We start from the raw sequence: 20,055 nt of genomic DNA, 5'->3' as shown, positions 1-20,055 counted from the left end.
TTTCGAATGAGGATCGGACATTGTTCCGTTCCTTCCCATCTTTTTAAAATTCACGTCCTTGACTCCCCAGATTGTACATTCTGCGGTCTAGAAGTGGTAACTTTATATCACATATTTTTTGGTTGTCCCTCTCTAAACAAATATCCTCTCTTCTATCAAGCCATATCTATAATTGCCTCCCCTCCATTCAACATCTCATCTCTTCTAAGTCTGAACTCGACTCCAATTTTCATCATAATTTTGAAATTTACCTTTTTAAATTAAATTAATATTTAAATTCACCTTTCATTTCTCCATAATTTTAAATGATGGCCAAGAACACCCTTGAAGGGTGAAAGCCAGAAATAATAGGAAAAAAAGGCTGATTTATTCAGTCGTTTTGATATAATGTAGGTATTTTTGGAACAAAGTTTAATATTTTATAAACTACATACTGGGTCAATCCGCACCAAATCATCCAGAAAATTTTGGATTTGTCACCCACCATCTCAGATTTTGATGAAACTTTAAATTTTTAATCCTTCCATATAGATAAGAAAATATACCAAATTTTACCTTCCTACCTCAACTCGTTTTTTTTTTATGGGCAGTTGAAGTTTGGGCAAAATAAGCGTTTTTACATATTCCGAGCACTCCGGAAGAGCTTGTACCTTCAATGAAAAAAAATTGTATCTTTGTCATTTATAGTGCAAATGCAATGAAAATTTTCAATATTATCAAGAAAACTATGCTGATTGCAGAAAAAAATAAATAAACCCTTTACATTTATCTACTTGACTTTAAAAAATTACCAAAAGTAATTTTTTAAGTAATTTTTGGGACGGAAAAGGTACTTTACAAAAAAGCAATATCTCGGGAAGGTACAGTGTTAATGAAGTAATTTTTTTTTTTATTCATATCTACAAATAGCATAGAATCACATACAAAAATAAAATTCATGGCATTTTACTTGCTTCAATAAATAAAATCCATTTTAAACTTTTTTCAAACTTTTTGAAATTTTTTTTTTATTCTTATCTACAATAAACATAGTACAACCTAAAAAAATAAAACTCCTGGTATTTTGTGTGCTTCACAGTGTAGAAACGTTTTTAAAATGAGAAATCTTAATCATACAGAATTGTTCCAAGTTTTTTAAAATCTAGATACTGTATTTGCAAATAAAAAAAGTCAAACTTATTCGGTCCTTTACAACATGCTGGTAAGCTTGCAATGTAAGCTTAAGGCACCAACAAAATAATGTACCTTGTTCCTTACCCTGAATGCATACACCATAGCAATATTTTATAACAAGATCAACTTGTATTCTAACAAATGTTTCTTAAGATTTTCACTAGATGATGAAAAAAGATGATGCCAGGGAAAAAAGATAAAGTTAGCATAACCAAAAATGTTTATGAACAAAAAAGACTATTGCTTTGTAACCTGAATGAACTTTATGCTACCTTCAAGTTTGAATACCCTGCTTCAAAAATTGGGATTTCGAAATTTTGTTGGTTGCGTCCCAAATGGTGTGTGCCAGTAGGTTCTCCAGGCTCTCATTCTGTCTGCGTTTGTGCAATTCATCAAAATGTAGTGTTGCTTCTTAATGCTTGTGACAGTGAAGAAACGTACAATGATTTAATGGACTACTTAGTGTGCTCAAAGAACAATAGAGACCGTATGCTTCGACATTGCGATAAGTGTTCAACATCTAGTGAAAATCTTAAGAAACATTTGTTAGAATACAAGTTGATCTTGTTATAAAATATTGCTATGGTGTATGCATTCAGGGTAAGGAACAAGGTACATTATTTTGTTGGTGCCTTAAGCTTACATTGCAAGCTTACCAGCATGTTGTAAAGGACCGAATAAGTTTGACTTTTTTTATTTGCAAATACAGTATCTAGATTTTAAAAAACTTGGAACAATTCTGTATGATTAAGATTTCTCATTTTAAAAACGTTTCTACACTGTGAAGCACACAAAATACCAGGAGTTTTATTTTTTTAGGTTGTACTATGTTTATTGTAGATAAGAATAAAAAAAAAATTTCAAAAAGTTTGAAAAAAGTTTAAAATGGATTTTATTTATTGAAGCAAGTAAAATGCCATGAATTTTATTTTTGTATGTGATTCTATGCTATTTGTAGATATGAATAAAAAAAAAAATTACTTCATTAACACTGTACCTTCCCGAGATATTGCTTTTTTGTAAAGTACCTTTTCCGTCCCAAAAATTACTTAAAAAATTACTTTTGGTAATTTTTTAAAGTCAAGTAGATAAATGTAAAGGGTTTATTTATTTTTTTCTGCAATCAGCATAGTTTTCTTGATAATATTGAAAATTTTCATTGCATTTGCACTATAAATGACAAAGATACAATTTTTTTTCATTGAAGGTACAAGCTCTTCCGGAGTGCTCGGAATATGTAAAAACGCTTATTTTGCCCAAACTTCAACTGCCCATAAAAAAAAAACGAGTTGAGGTAGGAAGGTAAAATTTGGTATATTTTCTTATCTATATGGAAGGATTAAAAATTTAAAGTTTCATCAAAATCTGAGATGGTGGGTGACATGGCCTGGATGATTTGGTGCGGATTGACCCACTATGAATATAATTTATAAATTTTAGAGCTAAAAAAATCTCACTCTTTTGAACACTTTTTTCTCTCAGAAACTCACTCTCTTGGAGGTTAATTTTCATTTGTGTATATAATTCCTTTGTTTTATTTGTTTTCAGCGAGCATTGAATTATCCAGGAAGAAGGCAGAGGCGGAAGGGGATGGAGGATCAGCAGGCGCCATCGTGGCTGGACTCATCGCCATCATCACCGCTGGTGGTATTATGGCTTGGTTCCTCTACGCCTATCGCAACCCCCACACCAACAGTGGACAGTTCCTTGTCAAAGTATGTTCTAATTATTTTGTCTATTGTAAAACAAACTATTTCATATACATACTTTGTTTTTGTTGCACATCAATGACCTTTTGACATGTGCACCGATTCATTGTTACGTGGATGACAGTACAGTTCATGATAGCTTTTTGTTTGACAAGCCCCCAAAGGGCACACAAACTCCAACGGCTCGGAGGGCTTTGAAGCAGAGAATGGACGGTTATACCGAGAGTATTTCCTCCTGGGGTAAAAATAATCTCGTCGAATTTAATGTTTCAAAGACCCAATCCTGTCTGATTACGTCTAAAAGGGATCCAAATGATAATCTAGTCTCATTCAACGGAAGCAGTCTTCCGAACAGGCCTTCCATTGATATGCTTGGTGTAACTATAAGTGACCAGCTCAGGTACGGGGGCTCCATCGAAGCCAGAGTAAAGTTGGCCTCTCAGAATCTGGGCGTACTGTACAGGGCCCGCAGATACTTTAATAGTACACAACTGCTGACCCTGTACAAATCGCAAGTGCGCCCTACTGTCGAATTTGGCAGCCATCTCTGGTCCGGAGCCCCTAAATACCTGAAAAAAACCCTTGACTCTGTGCAAAAACGGGCGGTCCGTTTGATAGATTCCCCAATCTTAACAAACGGACTGCAATCTTTAGAGCACAGGCGTCAGGTAGGTATGCTGTCCTTGTTCTATCGATATTACAATGGAAGATGCTCTGAGGAACTAACGTCATTGATCCCTTCGGCACCGGTGCGTAGTCGGGATACACGCCAAACGCGCGCCCAACATTTGTACACGGTTGACATTTGTCACATGAGAACGGGTCGCTTCTACGATTCGTTCTTAAGTTCAACAGCTCGGCTGTGGAACGAACTGCCGGCCTCTGTGTTTCCACCCTCCTACAACATGGGACTCTTCAAGACCCATGTTCACTCCTTCCTCTCCACAAAAAGACCCTCCACACAGCATCCCCAAAGATGACATAGGCCCGGAGGGAAATTATTTTCTTCAGGGTCTCCTGTGTGGAGTTAATATAAATAAAAAAAAAGTCGAAATTGGTTATAATGATCATGGCAGTTCACGGCTATTATGAGCAATTACCAAATGATATTCATATAATTGTTGACTGTTATAACAAGAACGATTCACTCATACACCGTGCAAATAATTTTATCAACACAATTTCTGCCTACATGAATTAATCTGAAATGAGTCAATAATTTGAGAATAAAGAAAAAAACAGAAAATTGGAATTTTTCTCAAGGTAACTAATAACAAACAAAGGGGCACCATAGCGCGGCGGCTGGCAGGAATTTCCAATACCTCTGTAGATTGTCAGCTAAGTGAAACATTACTATCCATTGGGCACTATGTAAAATTGTCATCATCATCACGTGATATTGGGCTTTTGCAGATTTGTTGTTTTCCCTCGTGGGAACCAAGTTTCACTGTATATTATGAATGTCATAATATCATCTTGACACTCTTTCTCTGTCCATCCAAGTACCATTAAACCATCTTACTTAAGAAAAAATTTCTACCGGGCATGTAGTGAAACTAATGTATTTAATATCATTCAATCATAATCCTTTTTTCATGCACACTAAAGGCAGGGAGACGTGTTAGTGTAAGTACATACTAATTATATGCTTTTTAATCACTGGACAGAAGAAAAAAAAAGTAATATTGAATACAGGACCTGATGAGTCGTGGAGTTTTAAAACCTTTTTTGAAATTGTTTTACATCTGAAGAGAGTTAAAAACTGTTTGGAAATCCTTGAATATGGAAATAATTAACATTTTATGCCAAATATCTCAATAGATTATTCATTTTGTATTTAGCAAAACATATTAATATTATGTTTATTTACGCCCCAGTGGATTTTACATGAAATAAATATAAGAAATACAGTTGTGTTAACTAGTTGACCATTGGTCTTTTACATGAAGTAAATATAAGTTTTTTTTTTTTTTTTTAATTTAATTAAAATCAAATTTAATATTATAATTATTAAGTTCTGCAAGTATTTTTTGGTTTTTGTTATTGTTACAGCTGTTTCGGCTTTCAATGCCATTTTCAATCTGTGGTTTAGCCACATTTAGACGACTTATTAATATGATTCTATTTTACCCCCTCCCAATTTAAAATGATTTATTACCGGTTAAACCAATTTACTGATAAAAATAATTGTGACAATAGATTTCATATTCTGTGGGGGTATTTTGAATTCTGTTTTCCCCACATTAATGTTACCTTAATTGTTTAATAATGATGTAGCAGTTATTAATTTATTTTAATATGTTATATTGTTTAGGTTTTGTGAACATACTTAGAAGTAATAATTATATTATTAAATTTGATTTTAATTAAATTTTTAAAAAATTAAATGGAGTTCTATGAATTAAACACAAAAACAATAAATAAATATAAGTAATACAGTTGTGTTAACTAGGTATTTGTTATACATTGTAACAATGATAAAGCAAGTACATGGTTTATAAAATAAAGTTACAAAATGTTTAAGTTAAGTACATTAGAAATAATATAGACAATTCACTTCATTAAAATGGGAAATAAAATTAACTACATAATTAAAATAAATTCAGTAAAAAATTATAAACAATTTGTACCCTGAAGATGCTTGAGTAAAGCGAAACCGGTCGGTTCAAAAAATTATTTAAAACTCGTGGTTTTAAAACAAAAATTATTTTATTTCATTTTAAATATGTCAAAGAACAAAGTGATTGCTTTCTACAATAATAATAATAAAATAAATATAAAAGTATTTAAAAAAAAACATATGTATCTAAAAATAAAGAAACACTACATCACTACCGAGAGGTAAACTCGTACAATTGAGAAAAGTAATTATGAAGTTTTCTTTTCATCACTAATGCGGAATCTTTAGACATGTCTACAACATTCCCCAATCTATTACCAAAATTATGCAGTATCGTATGTATTTCAAACACTTTAAGGTATGTATCAAAACCGTTCAAAATTTCTAGAAGATTTTGCAACTACACCACTCATACATATAAAGTATTGTCTGTAACACTCAATTTTAATTTCAATTTTTTAATTACATAAGATTTCTCCATTTACGGTTGGGGTTCGTTGCATCTTTTTCTTTGTCAATCTAGCAACGACGTCCCCATTACATTCTCCTTTAAATATATTTGTCCCATAGAGGTTCTTCATTCTCATTGTTTCCAAATTAGAGGACGCTTTTTACACTAAAAGTAGACAGTCCCGGACCACAGTAAAGTCAGTAGTTAGCAGCAAACTAACTACATAGTTAGTAACAACAAACAAAATTTATTCACATAGCCAAAATTGGGCCCGATTCCTTGATTAAAAAAAAAACATTTTGCTGAAATCTGGCATATAGCCATTTTTGCAAGCACAAAAACAATATGTCATGTTATCATGCTAATAAATGTACTTGTTACTTGGTTACAGTATCGCCCGTCACAGTGGAGCTGGCGCCGCGGAGAGGCCCGCTACACAGCTGCCACCATCCACATGTGAACCAAATACATATATCTGTCCAAATCTTATCTATTAGCACTGCATTATTCATCATGTTCAGAAGGAAATAATTTTATCAAATGTCCTAGTCATGAATGTTTCACCTAAAACTAGTAGAATCTACTTTTAAAATACATATAATATTACATATGTGTATTTATCTTGTAAATCGTTCACGAGAATACTTCTTACAGCAATAATCCTTGTAATGTGTGTAATATTTTTACATATCGTAACATATTACTTATTACTACAATAGTCTTTGTAATCTGTGTAATATTTTTACATATCGTCACATATTACTTATTAAAACAATATTCTTTGTAATCTGTGTAATATTTTTACATATCCAATATTAAAATGCGTAGTACATATTTTTAAATTAAATTTGAATCTTTTTTAACTTCTCACTTTTGTACATTGGTTGTCATTATTTCTGACTTCCCAGACATGAATCTCTTTTTCATCCTCCTTCATGCATTCTTCTTGTGTTTCAATGGATTTAATCCAAATAAATTCTGTATTTTATATTACCAATCTTACAATGTTGCATTTTGCTTTAATCATTGACTGATTCTATTAGTTGTTACTGTGCTAAAAAAAAACTTTGAGTTGACAGTGCCTCAAGAAGTATGTTTTTTTAAAATGTTGTGTGATGAGCAGCACATCGGACAAAACCGATCACAATGTAATATATATTGAAAATGAATGTCATTCCATGATCTACCTTCTATAAATCATTCCCTAATTATATTGTTAGGTGAAATAATATGAAATGAATATAACATTTCCTATTATATTGTAAGGTGAGAGTTTGCATAACGTTCCAAACAAAATTTGTGATAAAGAAGAGATTCGATTAAGCCTTAATATTTTTTTGTTTGTTTACAAGTTGATTGGAAAAGACTTGATTTTTAAAATTGGGGATTCAAAAAAATCTGAAAAATTCGAAATATTTTATACAAATGTAATGAGTTTACTTAAGTTTATTTGTTTCATGAATAAATTATGCTAACTGTATTATATTTTGTATTGAAAACTGGTGTAAACCAACAAAGTATTTATGTTGTATTCTTCGTAAAAAAATTGTACAATATTTAAAAAATAGTTTTCATGTTTTTAATTCTATGTATTTTAAAATATCGGTTTCATAAAATACTTAAATATTTGTAGAATTCTTCAAGGTTTGTGTAATTTTATTAACTGTTCAAAGATTTGTTGTAATATCATTGTGATTTACCATCATAATCTTCACATTGTCCCTCGCACTTAGTTCAATTCTGCAGGGAAAATGTACTAAAATAATAACAATAATGCATCCTACATGGACAAGAAGTTTTTTTTACTCTAAAAATGTCCTCAAGGGAGACTTTTTACTATAATGGCTCATATGTATTCACTTTAAAGGTCAGCAAAACTATCGACACTTTATTGTCATTCGAGTGGTAATTTTATTCTAAGCATCGATATAGAATACCTAGTTTGGCAGTCCGGTACAAATTAATGTATAACTGTTGTAGCACAGCTTGTGATTGTTGCGATCTGACTGTATGATGTAGATACTGTTTTTTTTTTAATACTGTTAGAAAGCATCTACGTATTCTGTATTGATTATTTTAAGTGAATGCCTTTCACACTAATACATTAGAACCTCTTTAATTCGAAATCCACGGGACATCAAATATCAAATTTAAAATTTACAAATTCCTACGTAATTCGAAATAACATCATAAATTTTTTTTTTTAAATACGCCTATAATTCGAGTTTCTCAGCCGCCCCTTCAAATTCAGGTAACTTTGTAAAAATGCATTTATAAAAATATATTTATGCACAAATTAAAATTTCGCAGCCCATCTCCGTCGCGGCTGACTTTTTAAGTTCAGATATTTGGTGTAAATTTTAATACTAATTAGGATGATGTATAACCACGTAAAAATACATTTTTCAGCGTTTTACCGCCACGGCTTTCTTTCAGATTCAGATTTACGTAATTTTTTGATTTATTTCGCAAATTTCTATTTTTTTAACTACATGAACCAAATTTCATACGCCAACAAAAATAAATTATGAATTAATAACTATTTTGTATGAAATTTTTTTTGTGGATGTTGTTTTGGCTAAAATTTCGAATTATGTGTTTTTTCGAATTATAGAGGTTCGAATTAACGGGGTTCTACTGTATATATATATATTATTTGTACATTTACCATATTATCAATCTCTTTTTTCGGAATTAGGTCTACAGGCACTTAATTTTTTTTATGTTTATGATAACTTTAATTTTATTATGCTTTTGGATACTTAATCTCATTTGTTAAATGAAATATCAGTTCGTCCAAGTAAATCTTTATGCCCTTAAACATAATCTACTTAAATTAATTTAAAAAATACTTGAGTTGTTAAAATTTTGGTGCATGCGTAATCCCATGTTTTTATCAATTCATTCTTCTAAAAATATATATACTGTCATATTTCTTCAGGTTTTATCAATACATTATTCTAAAAATACATATACTGTCATCTGTCTTCAGGTTTTATCAATACATTCTTCTAAAAATACATATACTGTCATCTGTCTTCAGGTTTTATCAATACATTCTTCTAAAAATACATATACTGTCATCTGTCTTCAGGTTTTATCAATACATTCTTCTAAAAATACATATACTGTCATATGTCTTCAGGTTTTATCAATACATTCTTCTAAAAATACATATACTGTCATCTGTCTTCAGGTTTTATCAATACATTCTTCTAAAAATACATATACTGTCATCTGTCTTCAGGTTTTATCAATACATTCTTCTAAAAATACATATACTGTCATCTGTCTTCAGGTTTTATCAATACATTCTTCTAAAAATACATATACTGTCATCTGTCTTCAGGTTTTATCAATACATTCTTCTAAAAATACATACACTGTCATCTTTCTTCAGGTTTTTGGTACATTTTATAATGTAGAGAAATTATTTCTTATCATGTAGATAATATTATATTGATAGAAGGCATGTTGCCTTCTTATCAATTATCAGGTATACATATTGATATTTTTAATAGTTTAACATTGTTTTCTTTTATTGGTTTTAAATGTAATTTAAATAACTGCATATGAATAAGGTGATTGCTTTTGAGAATACGAACCAAGACCCAAATAATAATAAGCTGTTAAAATTTCTGCACATTATTTTCATTTTAACTGAAACCACTGAACAAAATTAGTAGAATAGTATTTTACCTCAGTGTGAAAGTGAACAATAAAGAGTTGAATCAATAAAAAGATAGCGAGTGTAACTAGTAACTTCCCAGCTTATAATAACAATATGAACTAAGCTTCCCAGCAAACGTTCAAACAACACGCTGGTACACATACAAGTAAAAACTCATTTAATTTATATGTCATAATATAAATAAAAGTACAATTCCAACACCATATTTTTGGCTTTTGTCAAATAATTTTTTCACTAATAAGTGTGATCACCAAATATGCGACTTGTGTAGTTGGCAATGTCAGAAAAAAGGTTATTATTTTATTAATAGCCGAAATATCAATTCTAAGGGACTTTATTCGTTGTGCAGTGTAAAATTTTGCAACTTTTTTTTTTAATATTTGGTATCAATTGTCAAGGCACGTAATTTGCTAGAATAATTTCTAACCACATGATTTCTGCACTCGACCTTCAACGGTTTAAGTTGAGTGGGAAGAATTTTAGGGTAAATGTTGTAAGACAAACTTATTTTGACCGGTATTGACATTTAAACCTCTTTAAAAATCTTATTATAATTGGTATTGAATTAATGATTCTGTTTTCAGTTTTTGAGTCGCTTTCATAACAGGTAATGAAAATTTTTATTGGAACATTTGATAATAATTTATAGCAAAAGATATATATGTATACCCAATTGAAATATGTTGTGTTAAAAAATATTGTTAGTTCAGTTTAACCACTCGCGATTTTTGGCATATTATGGCAAGTTTACAAAACGTCTTGAGCCTTTCGCTTGCCATAGTGTGCCAAATTTATAGAACATCAAAATATGGGATAAACGGGGATATCTAGTTTGATTCATTGAAAATAAACTGCAGTAAGTTTTTATATTAATATTTATAGGAATGATATTAATTAATACAAAAACCGAACACCCATCAATCGAGTGGTTATTATTGTTATATTACAAACTACTTGTTGATTTCATTTTGGGATTTTTCACTTCTTCACCTGTTATTTGATGTTCTAGTTTTTTTTTAATTACATTTTTTATATCGGAGAGGATTTTTATAATGTGAAAAAAAAATTCATTTGGCTCTCATATAGTATTTTGAAGCTTATTTAACCCTTAATTATAAGCTTAATATTTGAAATTGATTAGCCTGTCAACTTACGAAAATAGTGTTATCAAAATTTGAATCTGTCCTTGTTGTTTTGTTATTGCCCTTGTTTCTTATAACACTATTTATATGCATTCTATATTATACCCCTATTTTTTAATTTAATATTTTATTAATTTGTAATGTATTGAAATGGAGCGTGAATACATAAATAAATGCTAGTTGTGGAATCAATTATCAAAAACTAAATTTAATTATAAATTGAATTCCACTACTAAACATATGATAGATTGTTAATTTTAAAATGTTTCAAGTTGTGGTTTAACTAATTAATTTTTACAAACAAATATTTGTTATCACAAGTGCTAATTTGTTAAAAGTGAACATGATTTAAGTCTCATAATAAATCTAATTATTATTGGTAGAAAACATAAAATAAATTCTGAATCATATTAATTTTAATTCCTCCAAGATAATAACGGTATTGTAACTTTTAAATGTATGTTCTGACAAATTACCAATTTATTAACCGTTTGAGTGCCAAAAAAATTCATACAGTTGCTTGTAAAATGCCACCAAAAAAATATTATTTTTTATGAAAATATATATTTTTTTAAAACCCCATAAATTCTTTGAATTTTCAAAGATTTCGATGATTTTTCGGTGTTTTATTAAAGAATATTGGTTTAGAATCAAGCGGAGGAGGATCCCGAAGTCCAGGCGTTTCGAAAAAATGAGAATTTTACGTACAGACGTATGCGCGAATCAGAACACGACTGACGCAATCGACGGAAATCGACGATCGGCAATCTTCGTTAAAACACGAATTGACGAAAATCGACGATTGGCACCCAAACGGTTAAATTCCCTTATTTTACACAACTGTCAGCGTACTTTGAAAAACAATTAATTCCAAATTTGAAGTTTTGCAAAAAATATAATGAGTTATATTTTTAAATTAAGAAAATAATTCATTTGTAAAGAAAATTTAATATAAAAGCTCTTTCTATATGAAACATTAACAAATAATAACCACTTTAGAAAACATGTATTTGTTTTTCTAAAAAAACTGATGATTTTTAATAAATTGTATGTTTTTCAAATGATATTATGTTTTACAAAATGAGTCTTACCATATTTTTCACTTGTTATGTATGAAATAATGGAAATTTGAGACCTTTAGCACTCAGTAGGCCGAAATTTTGGCTGTGTCAAAATGAACCACATTCTGGGTCTCAGTCTGAGCCCTGTATTTTATGTATATATCTTCACATACTATAATATATATTAGAAGCCTTGCATCGTATATTTTTGATAAAATACAGTTACCCTGTCCTAACCTGTAAAATGTTTAAAGTATTCATAAAGGTGTACATTTAATGTTTTACAGATCAATGTGCCTTAAAAATATTGTCCAATTGTAACAAAATTCTAATGCTTTTAACACCATTTCATATTGCATTTACATAGATAAATTACACTTTACTTTATAACAAGCACGCAATCATTTTTACAATTCATAAAATGCAACATTGTAATACATAATTATGAATGAAAATGAAAACAAACACTTAGGACGGGTAGTTTCAAAGAATATGAACAATTCATCAATTTTCAAAGTTAATTTTCTAGTTCTGTTATCATTTTACCATTGCCGAATTGCTTCACAGCACTGAAATAAAAACAGAACTTGAAAAGAAGTTTTACAGAACTTGAAAATTAGCTTTAAAATTTGATGAATTGTTCAAATTCTGTGAAACAACCCATCCTTAATATTTCTATTAATTCAAAACACGCACTTAAACATGTATACATTTAAAAGATAGAACTTATTTATATCTAAAAATGCAAAACAAGCACTTATACTTAATAAATATTTTTAAAGAGTCTCAAGCAATATTTAGATGATACCTACTTGTATTTTGTCGTTGGGCTATTAAAACCTCCTTCAGACAAATCTGATGTTGTAGTTGCATTATGATGGAGATATTTTAGATAGTATTATGTATAAATTGTAGACTTTACAAGAAGTAATACATTTTCAAATAAGGTATATATATTGTTATATCGACAATTAACAGCTTTAACAGTTCAACGACGATCATGCCCTCCATATGTATGTATTATATATATAATAGTTTTTTTATAATCTAAAACTATAATTTTAAATCAAAGGCGTAATTGCGTTTCTCTGTAAAAACAAAAGATTTATTAACAATACGTATTTACAACTCTTAACCATCACATTATCTGTTAACAAAAGATTCACTCACCTGTAAAAACAAAAGAAACAACATTTAAAGCCCTTATTTCAGGTTTCTTAATAATGTGAGATATTATATTCAGGTGTATTCGGTGTATTTAATGAATTAATGATGACCCTTTTACTTTTATATCTCGCTTTAATTCGCAAATGTCAAAGCTGTCATCAGTGACATCTAGCGGGCCACCAACTAACTTGTCGGTAACGCGACAAATTCAAACTTAAAGAAAGCACTCCTAAGTGGTTTTCTTTACATATTATTAGAACACCTTTTTTATAAAGTATGCTGTCAATTATCTTACTATGTATTATGCTTTTTTATATTTATTTTTATGAAATTTTGAATGCATACTGGAACATGTTTTGTATAAAGGGGTTAAGTCAGTTTGTGACAAGAACTGACTTAAACCCTTCATATGAACACCAAAGAAATATTATCAACATTAGATCAATCAATTCAATCCATGGGTAAAATAACAATTTAATATATGTAGCAACTTTTTATGGAGGTGAATTGATTGACCAATTGTTTGCCAGCGAAATCCACAAGGATACTATAAAAAAATCATTTCTATGAATATAACTAGCTATTCTGGGAAGACTACTTGCGGGTTTTCCAATAAGAGGTGTTATTTTGATATTCAAAGAAAAATGCCATTTTTTAATATAAATGATTGAATGTTTATTTAATTATATAAAGAGGAAGGTATGCCGTTAATAGTGAAAAATAACATCAGTCAAATGACCACCACGACCACGCCTACAGGACCATATCCTTTTCATGAAATTTTCCATAACCAAATCGCAAAGTGGCTGACTTATGTCCTCGATAGCCTCACGAATTCCATCTTTGAGGTCTTGAATTGACGCTGGGCTGTTGGCGTGGACCTTCTCTTTCACGTGGCCCCAAAGGAAGAAGTCGCAAGGTGTTAAATCACAAGATCTCGGTGGCCAATTGTGATCACCTTTTCGAGAGATAATACGGTCCGGAAACTTTTCCCATAAAGATCAATGGTTTCGTTGCTTGTGTGGCATGTAGCGCCGTCTTGTTGAAAGTAAACGTTGTCCAGATCAATACCATCCAATTCGGGCCATGAAAAATCATTTTGTGGCCAGAATTAAATACACATAACAACTCTTATTGGAAAACCCTATATTATGTACTATTTTAATAAATATATAAACACATATCTGGTAAGATAGTACAATTTACAAAAACGTAATTTTGATAAAAACAAGAAAGTTATTATGAAAACAGAAAAAGAATCGGTCAAAATTTATCATCCGTGATGAAGAATTCAATGACTAGTTGGATGGGCAGGGTACGGTGAATGGAGCATGATTTTTTGATTTCATGTCTATATATTTGTTATTTTATCCATGATCTAAAAAAAACTGTATTCCTATCTATACATATGTTTCCTCAAGCCTTACACCATTGTGGTGACCCATGTTTTTTTATGAAAACCAAATTAGATAATATTAATAAGAATTATCTGTGTAATGATCTGCATTATATAAATATCAGGAAAAATTGCTTTGTATAGTGATGATTTTCGGTTATTTAACATTTTAATCTAGTGATGAAAATTTTGATCTTATAAAAACATACTTACAAAAAAATATTATGTGTAGTAGTTGAAATAAACAATCAATTTATCTTATTTTAGTAATGTTAAATATGTAGTTTATTCTTCTTCGTGTCAACATGACAGCCTAATATAAACTGATATTGATAATATCCAAATATTAATTCTTCAAGCAGAGTGTTCATTGATTGAATTGTTTGAAAATCTGATAACCTCTGTGATTATTTATTATCCACATTTGTTTACACAGACCTTTATTATAATCAACAACATTGTCTCTGTGGAAAATAATGTTAATAATATTATTATTTAATTCAATATAACTTTGTATTCATCTTATTAAATATTTTTATTCCAAAATCCATATTCAAAACGCTATTTATGTAAAAAAATATCATTAGTTTATGGAAATTAATGTTACAAATATTTTTTAACATTCAATGCAATCTGTTTTCTGTGATTAAAATACACATTTCTTTATGTATACATAAATAATGTAATTCACCATTTTATCAATGATTTTTGGAAACAGTCTTAACTTAATGACTGTTAAAAATTATTATATCATTCAATGAAACTCAGTATAGATTAATCTATTTGAACAATATACACAAAGTTTTATATCGTCGTGAAATAATTTTTATATATTTGTCCACCTTGTGTTCTTTACTCAGCAATATGATTTCTAGATAATCAAAAACCTTGCCTTTACTCTGTTTAACCCCTAGAATGATTAAAAAAGAATTAATACAAGTAATGCTTTTTGGTAATGAACTATGTTAACTGGTAATCGAGTAACTTTTAAAGTGAAAGAAGTAGATTTTGGAAACGCAGTTGTTTATTATCATCAATCTGTAAGCAATCTTTTTCATTTTAGAGATATTATTATTTTTCCATCTCATCAGTAAATATTATAATACTCAATCCGATAGAACTAGCTGCCTTTGACTCAAAATTGTTTTCTTCCAATAATGTTCATTTTGTGCATTTAAATTATGTGTATTGATTCCTCAATATACTGTTTCCCTGTTGGATAGTCTGACAGGCCGAGAGGATGGAACTTCACTTACCCCTGTCTTGGCATACCCTGCAAGGAGTTGATCTAAAATCTTAACTTTTTCCACTAGACAAAGATAATGTACATAAATTAATTTCTGGCATATATTTCAACAAAACCTGTGCATTCAAAGGGTTAGGTAATAATCAAATAACTAATTTTATAAGTTAGTAAAATGAAACAGGTATTCGGAAGCATTGTCTTAGTTATTTTATGTTTAAACTTACTTATGTTTAAATAATCATGTATAAAATACATTGAATAAATATTTTTATTTTATTAATGTGGTGAAGCCAATGGCAGACAATTTTTTAACCCTTACCACTCATTTGTCGGGTGTCGGCCGACATAACTATTTGTACGCTACAACTCAGTTGTCGGCCGACGGCCGACAAGATAAGACGTGTGCGCGCGGTGTATTTTCGTGCGCAAAACTTGACACGTGACGTTGTTTCTTGTGATTATTCGATAAAAAAACATTTAAATTCACGTTTTCATAAGATTTTCACTGTTTTCCGTTTTTATTTTACCATAAAATAACATTTGCAAATTCACATAACCTAAAATGGCGGGAACTTCGCGTGATATGGCATCTGAACACCAAGTGTATTCGGAAGATGAATCTTATGAAAGTGACAGTGAGTACGAGCCTTGAAAATCCTGATGATGATAGTGTTAACAGTACAGAAAATAACAATGAAAATGATGACAGTACAACAAATGTTGAAAGTCACGAAACAGTGTGGTTTTGTGAGACCTTTTCCAGAAAACCTGGTCTCCATCCTGGAGAATGTTTTAAAAAGTACCATACTATGCAAAAATACAGGGTTTTCCAATAAGAGCTGTTATTTTGATATTCAATCGTAAAAGATCAATGGTTTCGTAGTGTGGCACGTAGCTCCGTCTTGTTGAAAGTAAACGTTGTCCAGATCAATACCATCCAATTCCGGCCATAAAAAATCATTAATCATCTCTCGATAGCGCAATCCACTCACCGCTCCCGCCTCATTTTCGAAAAAGTAAGGTCCAATGACTCCGCCGGACCATAAACCGTATTAAACAGTCACACGTTGAGGATAGAGAGGCTTTTCAACAATAACTCTTGGGTTTTCCGATCCCCAGATGCGACAATTTTGCTTGTTGACGAAGCCACCGAGGTGGAAATGGGCCCCATCACTCAAGATGATTTGCATTTGATTCACTCAAGTGAATTTTAATAATTTCAATGCGTTTTTGAAGCGTGTATCGTTCCATTTTTATTAATGCCATAGTTTCTACTTATCAAATGTCAAAAAATGACAGCTTCAAAAGTAACATCTACCGAAATAGCGGGCTATTCAAAATAACACCTCTTATTGGAAAACCCTGTATAAGTAGTCCATAATGTTTTCTGTAAACTGTTTTTTATTTGAAGAATAAATCATAACAAATGAATTTTTAACGATTTATTTTGTAACTGCCTATCAATAAATTAATATTTTGCCATTATTTAGAGTTGGCTGGCAAAAAATATTAAAAAATAATGGAGTGGTAAGGTTTAATACTGGGTCAGTTGGATTTTGGCTCTTTTAAATTATAAAGTAAACAGTGATAGCTACTTCATTCGGCATCTTCTATGCAGAACCGTAGGTGACTTTTTACAAGCAAGTTGTAAATTGATCCTTATTTTAAAAACAATGAAGCATTATTCTAGTACGTAGTCTATTTGCACAATAGGTGTATATCCGAGGTACTGTGCCCTTAATAGTGCTGCCGCTTGTTCAGGCATGGCCTCTTCAAGGTACACACACATTTTACTTTGCATCAGGATATCAATTACTTCACGGTGTAAAATATTATATGTATAACACTTCATCAAATACAACAAACTTATTTAGTGGCATCATTTTACAAAAAAATAATACCCACTTAGTTTTAAACATTTTCACATGTAATAAACCCTGATGAGTGAAACAATAAAAGTGGTTAAAACAAAGTGATCATTATTACTATATATAATAACAAATATATTATTTATTTAGAAACCATTCATCTCCCCTGGAATGGGCTGATCCAATTGAAATTGCCATAGACCAGGCCAGACGGAGATGGTAGTCCAAATTGTTAGTTCAAGAAGGTGTAAGTGCAGTAAATCATATGATTCCAAAAACACCCCTGTCACCCAATCTTACAATAAATAAAAATGATATATACAATAAATTTAAAGTGTGTATGCAGTAAGTGAGTGCTACATATTTTATAGGTGGCATTGGATTTGCTCATGGATATACATAATATTTATTTATATATACCACTCATACCGCGAGACTTTGGGGGGATTCATGAAAAACTTGGCAAATATGTTGCTATTTGTTCATTAGTACCAAAATAAAAATAAAAAAATTCTTATTTTTGTGCGGGATTCAAAACATTAGTATTAACGCACCTTTATAATTATCCTTATTTCTCTGTGCTCCGTCAACTGTTCTATAAATAACATTGATTTTTAATTTACACTACTTAATTTGTTTATCTTATGGTTATTGGAAAATTTTTCAGCTGTTACTTGGCACATACCTACCCAACACATCTCAAATGATAATAACGCAAAATAGGATTACACTAGACAATTTTTTTTTTGTAATTAGAATTGCTTTGTTTAAAAAACCTTTATTAGGATGTTTTTGTTTAAGCGCCGTCTCCTGCGACCGTTTCCACAAATATTACTCCAAACAATTCCCGTATATACTTTTGTTTGAAATCCCAACATTTATGTTTTCTGTGGCAGATGGAAAACATTAACTGCGCGGGTGGAATGGGGAAGACATGGAAGTGGATTATTTCATTTTTTGACAACCGCCGCGCGGTGTGGTCAGTAACGGAGCATAAATCGCGCAACTTTTTGAGGTTATGTGCACTAAGCGAGCTTAATAATTATAAATAAATTATGTTGTAATGGATGATTGTTTCAATCATGAACCCTCTTTTCATAAAGTCCTATAAGTCTATTCATTGTACTTTTGAACAACAACGGAAGAAGGCGGAATGTGTACGAAAACAATAATTGTAACGGTCACTGGAGACCGGTTTTGGATTATTATGAAAAACATTATTTTATTATTAACCCCAAAGTTTCAAGGTTTAACATGGAACACGGTGTATTGGGCACTGAAGTAGAGCAGGACAGGAATGCCTGTAGACGCCTTATCTTGGCGTTGGGTCCCCAAACAGGTCAAGGGAAAGAAGATGATGGGGATGAGAATATCATGAAAATGCACTAACATTTTTATTATTTTATTCAATCATATAAGTAGGTATACATTTATGAAAATAATCACATTTATTTCACAAAAAAATGTACTAAACATCAAATCAACAAGATTTTAAAACTCGACATCCTACTGCGCCCATTTTAATAAAATACTGTATGATTCACCAGGTGACTTTGCCAAAATCCTCCTTTCTATACAGTTTCTGGCCGGGACAGGCATGCAGTATGTATGAATGTGAATGAGGCAAGGAGTGTATGCCAAGACCGAGTTTTTTGGCGGTCCGTCCTCTCGGCCTACCCTTGCGGGAAAAGCCGTGACGGTTAGCTAGTTAGGTATGCAATTAATTTACTCTAGTGCATTGATCTCTTAAGACGATTTAGTATAGTTTTCTTAATTTTATCAGGAATACTAATGATTTTTCCCAAAACGAATCTGATGGTTAACATAAGTTTGTAAAGAGTTAAGATGCTGAGCTTTATTTATATCCAGTTGAATTGGTACATTTTACAATTGTTTACAATTCTCACCTCATTTATAAACAGTCTTATTCAATAAGTAGTGTTGGTAAATTTTACATGTACATAACCAAACATTATTCTTAAGAGAAACTTGAATTTCAACAACCATTGGTGGTCGATAGGCCGCTTGGCTGTCATGCATTGTGTAAAGCTCGAATTCCGCGACTTATTACTCTTGCACTACAACCTGCACTTAGTGATCAGGGTTAAAAATTAAATAATAACAATAAATTCTTCCATCACGGCTGGTATGCTAAAAAGTTATGGAAGTGCAATCGCTTTTTTTTAGTGTAAAAAATTATTACATTTCCAATCCATGTGTAATAATATATATTATGCATATACAGCAGTGGTATGCAATCCAAAAAAGATTGAAAAGCTGTGCTTACCCTGAGAAAAATGAACCATAAACAAAGTTATATGAAAAATCATATTATGCATATACCTACATACAAGTAAGCAAGGAACTTGTGAATTTAGTTGGCCACAACATTCAGTGGAAGGTGGTAATGTAATGGCAATTTTCAAATATTCAATGCACAATTTTTTCCCGTACTTGAAAATTACACACAGCCTACCTTCGGTCATAGAATAATGTACGCCGCTGATATTACGACGTTGTTAGACCAAATG

The 20,055-nt window shown here is 30.9% G+C and overlaps 1 protein-coding gene across 2 annotated transcripts in view; it reads left to right on the top strand.

Annotated features, from left to right (window-relative positions):
• The window catches only part of l(1)G0289 (plexin domain containing lethal (1) G0289), a 38,887-nt gene extending 22,955 nt beyond the window's left edge, over positions 1-15,932 (top strand). For both annotated transcript variants that reach the window (XM_089646103.1, XM_089646102.1), the window contains exons 11-12: positions 2,722-2,888; positions 6,345-15,932. In XM_089646103.1, coding sequence (XP_089502229.1) covers positions 2,722-2,888; positions 6,345-6,413 — 236 coding nt within the window. In that variant the 3' untranslated portion in view covers positions 6,414-15,932. The remainder of the gene's footprint in view (positions 1-2,721; positions 2,889-6,344) is intronic.
• The last annotated feature ends 4,123 nt before the right edge of the window (positions 15,933-20,055 follow it).

The sequence above is a fragment of the Hesperophylax consimilis genome, chromosome 23 (genome assembly GCF_061612785.1).
Source record: "Hesperophylax consimilis isolate HC1 chromosome 23, BYU_Hcon_1.0, whole genome shotgun sequence".
Lineage (NCBI taxonomy): Eukaryota > Metazoa > Arthropoda > Insecta > Trichoptera > Limnephilidae > Hesperophylax > Hesperophylax consimilis.
The sequence above is the reverse complement of the archived record's forward strand: the minus strand, read 5'-3'. Positions and strand labels throughout refer to the sequence as shown.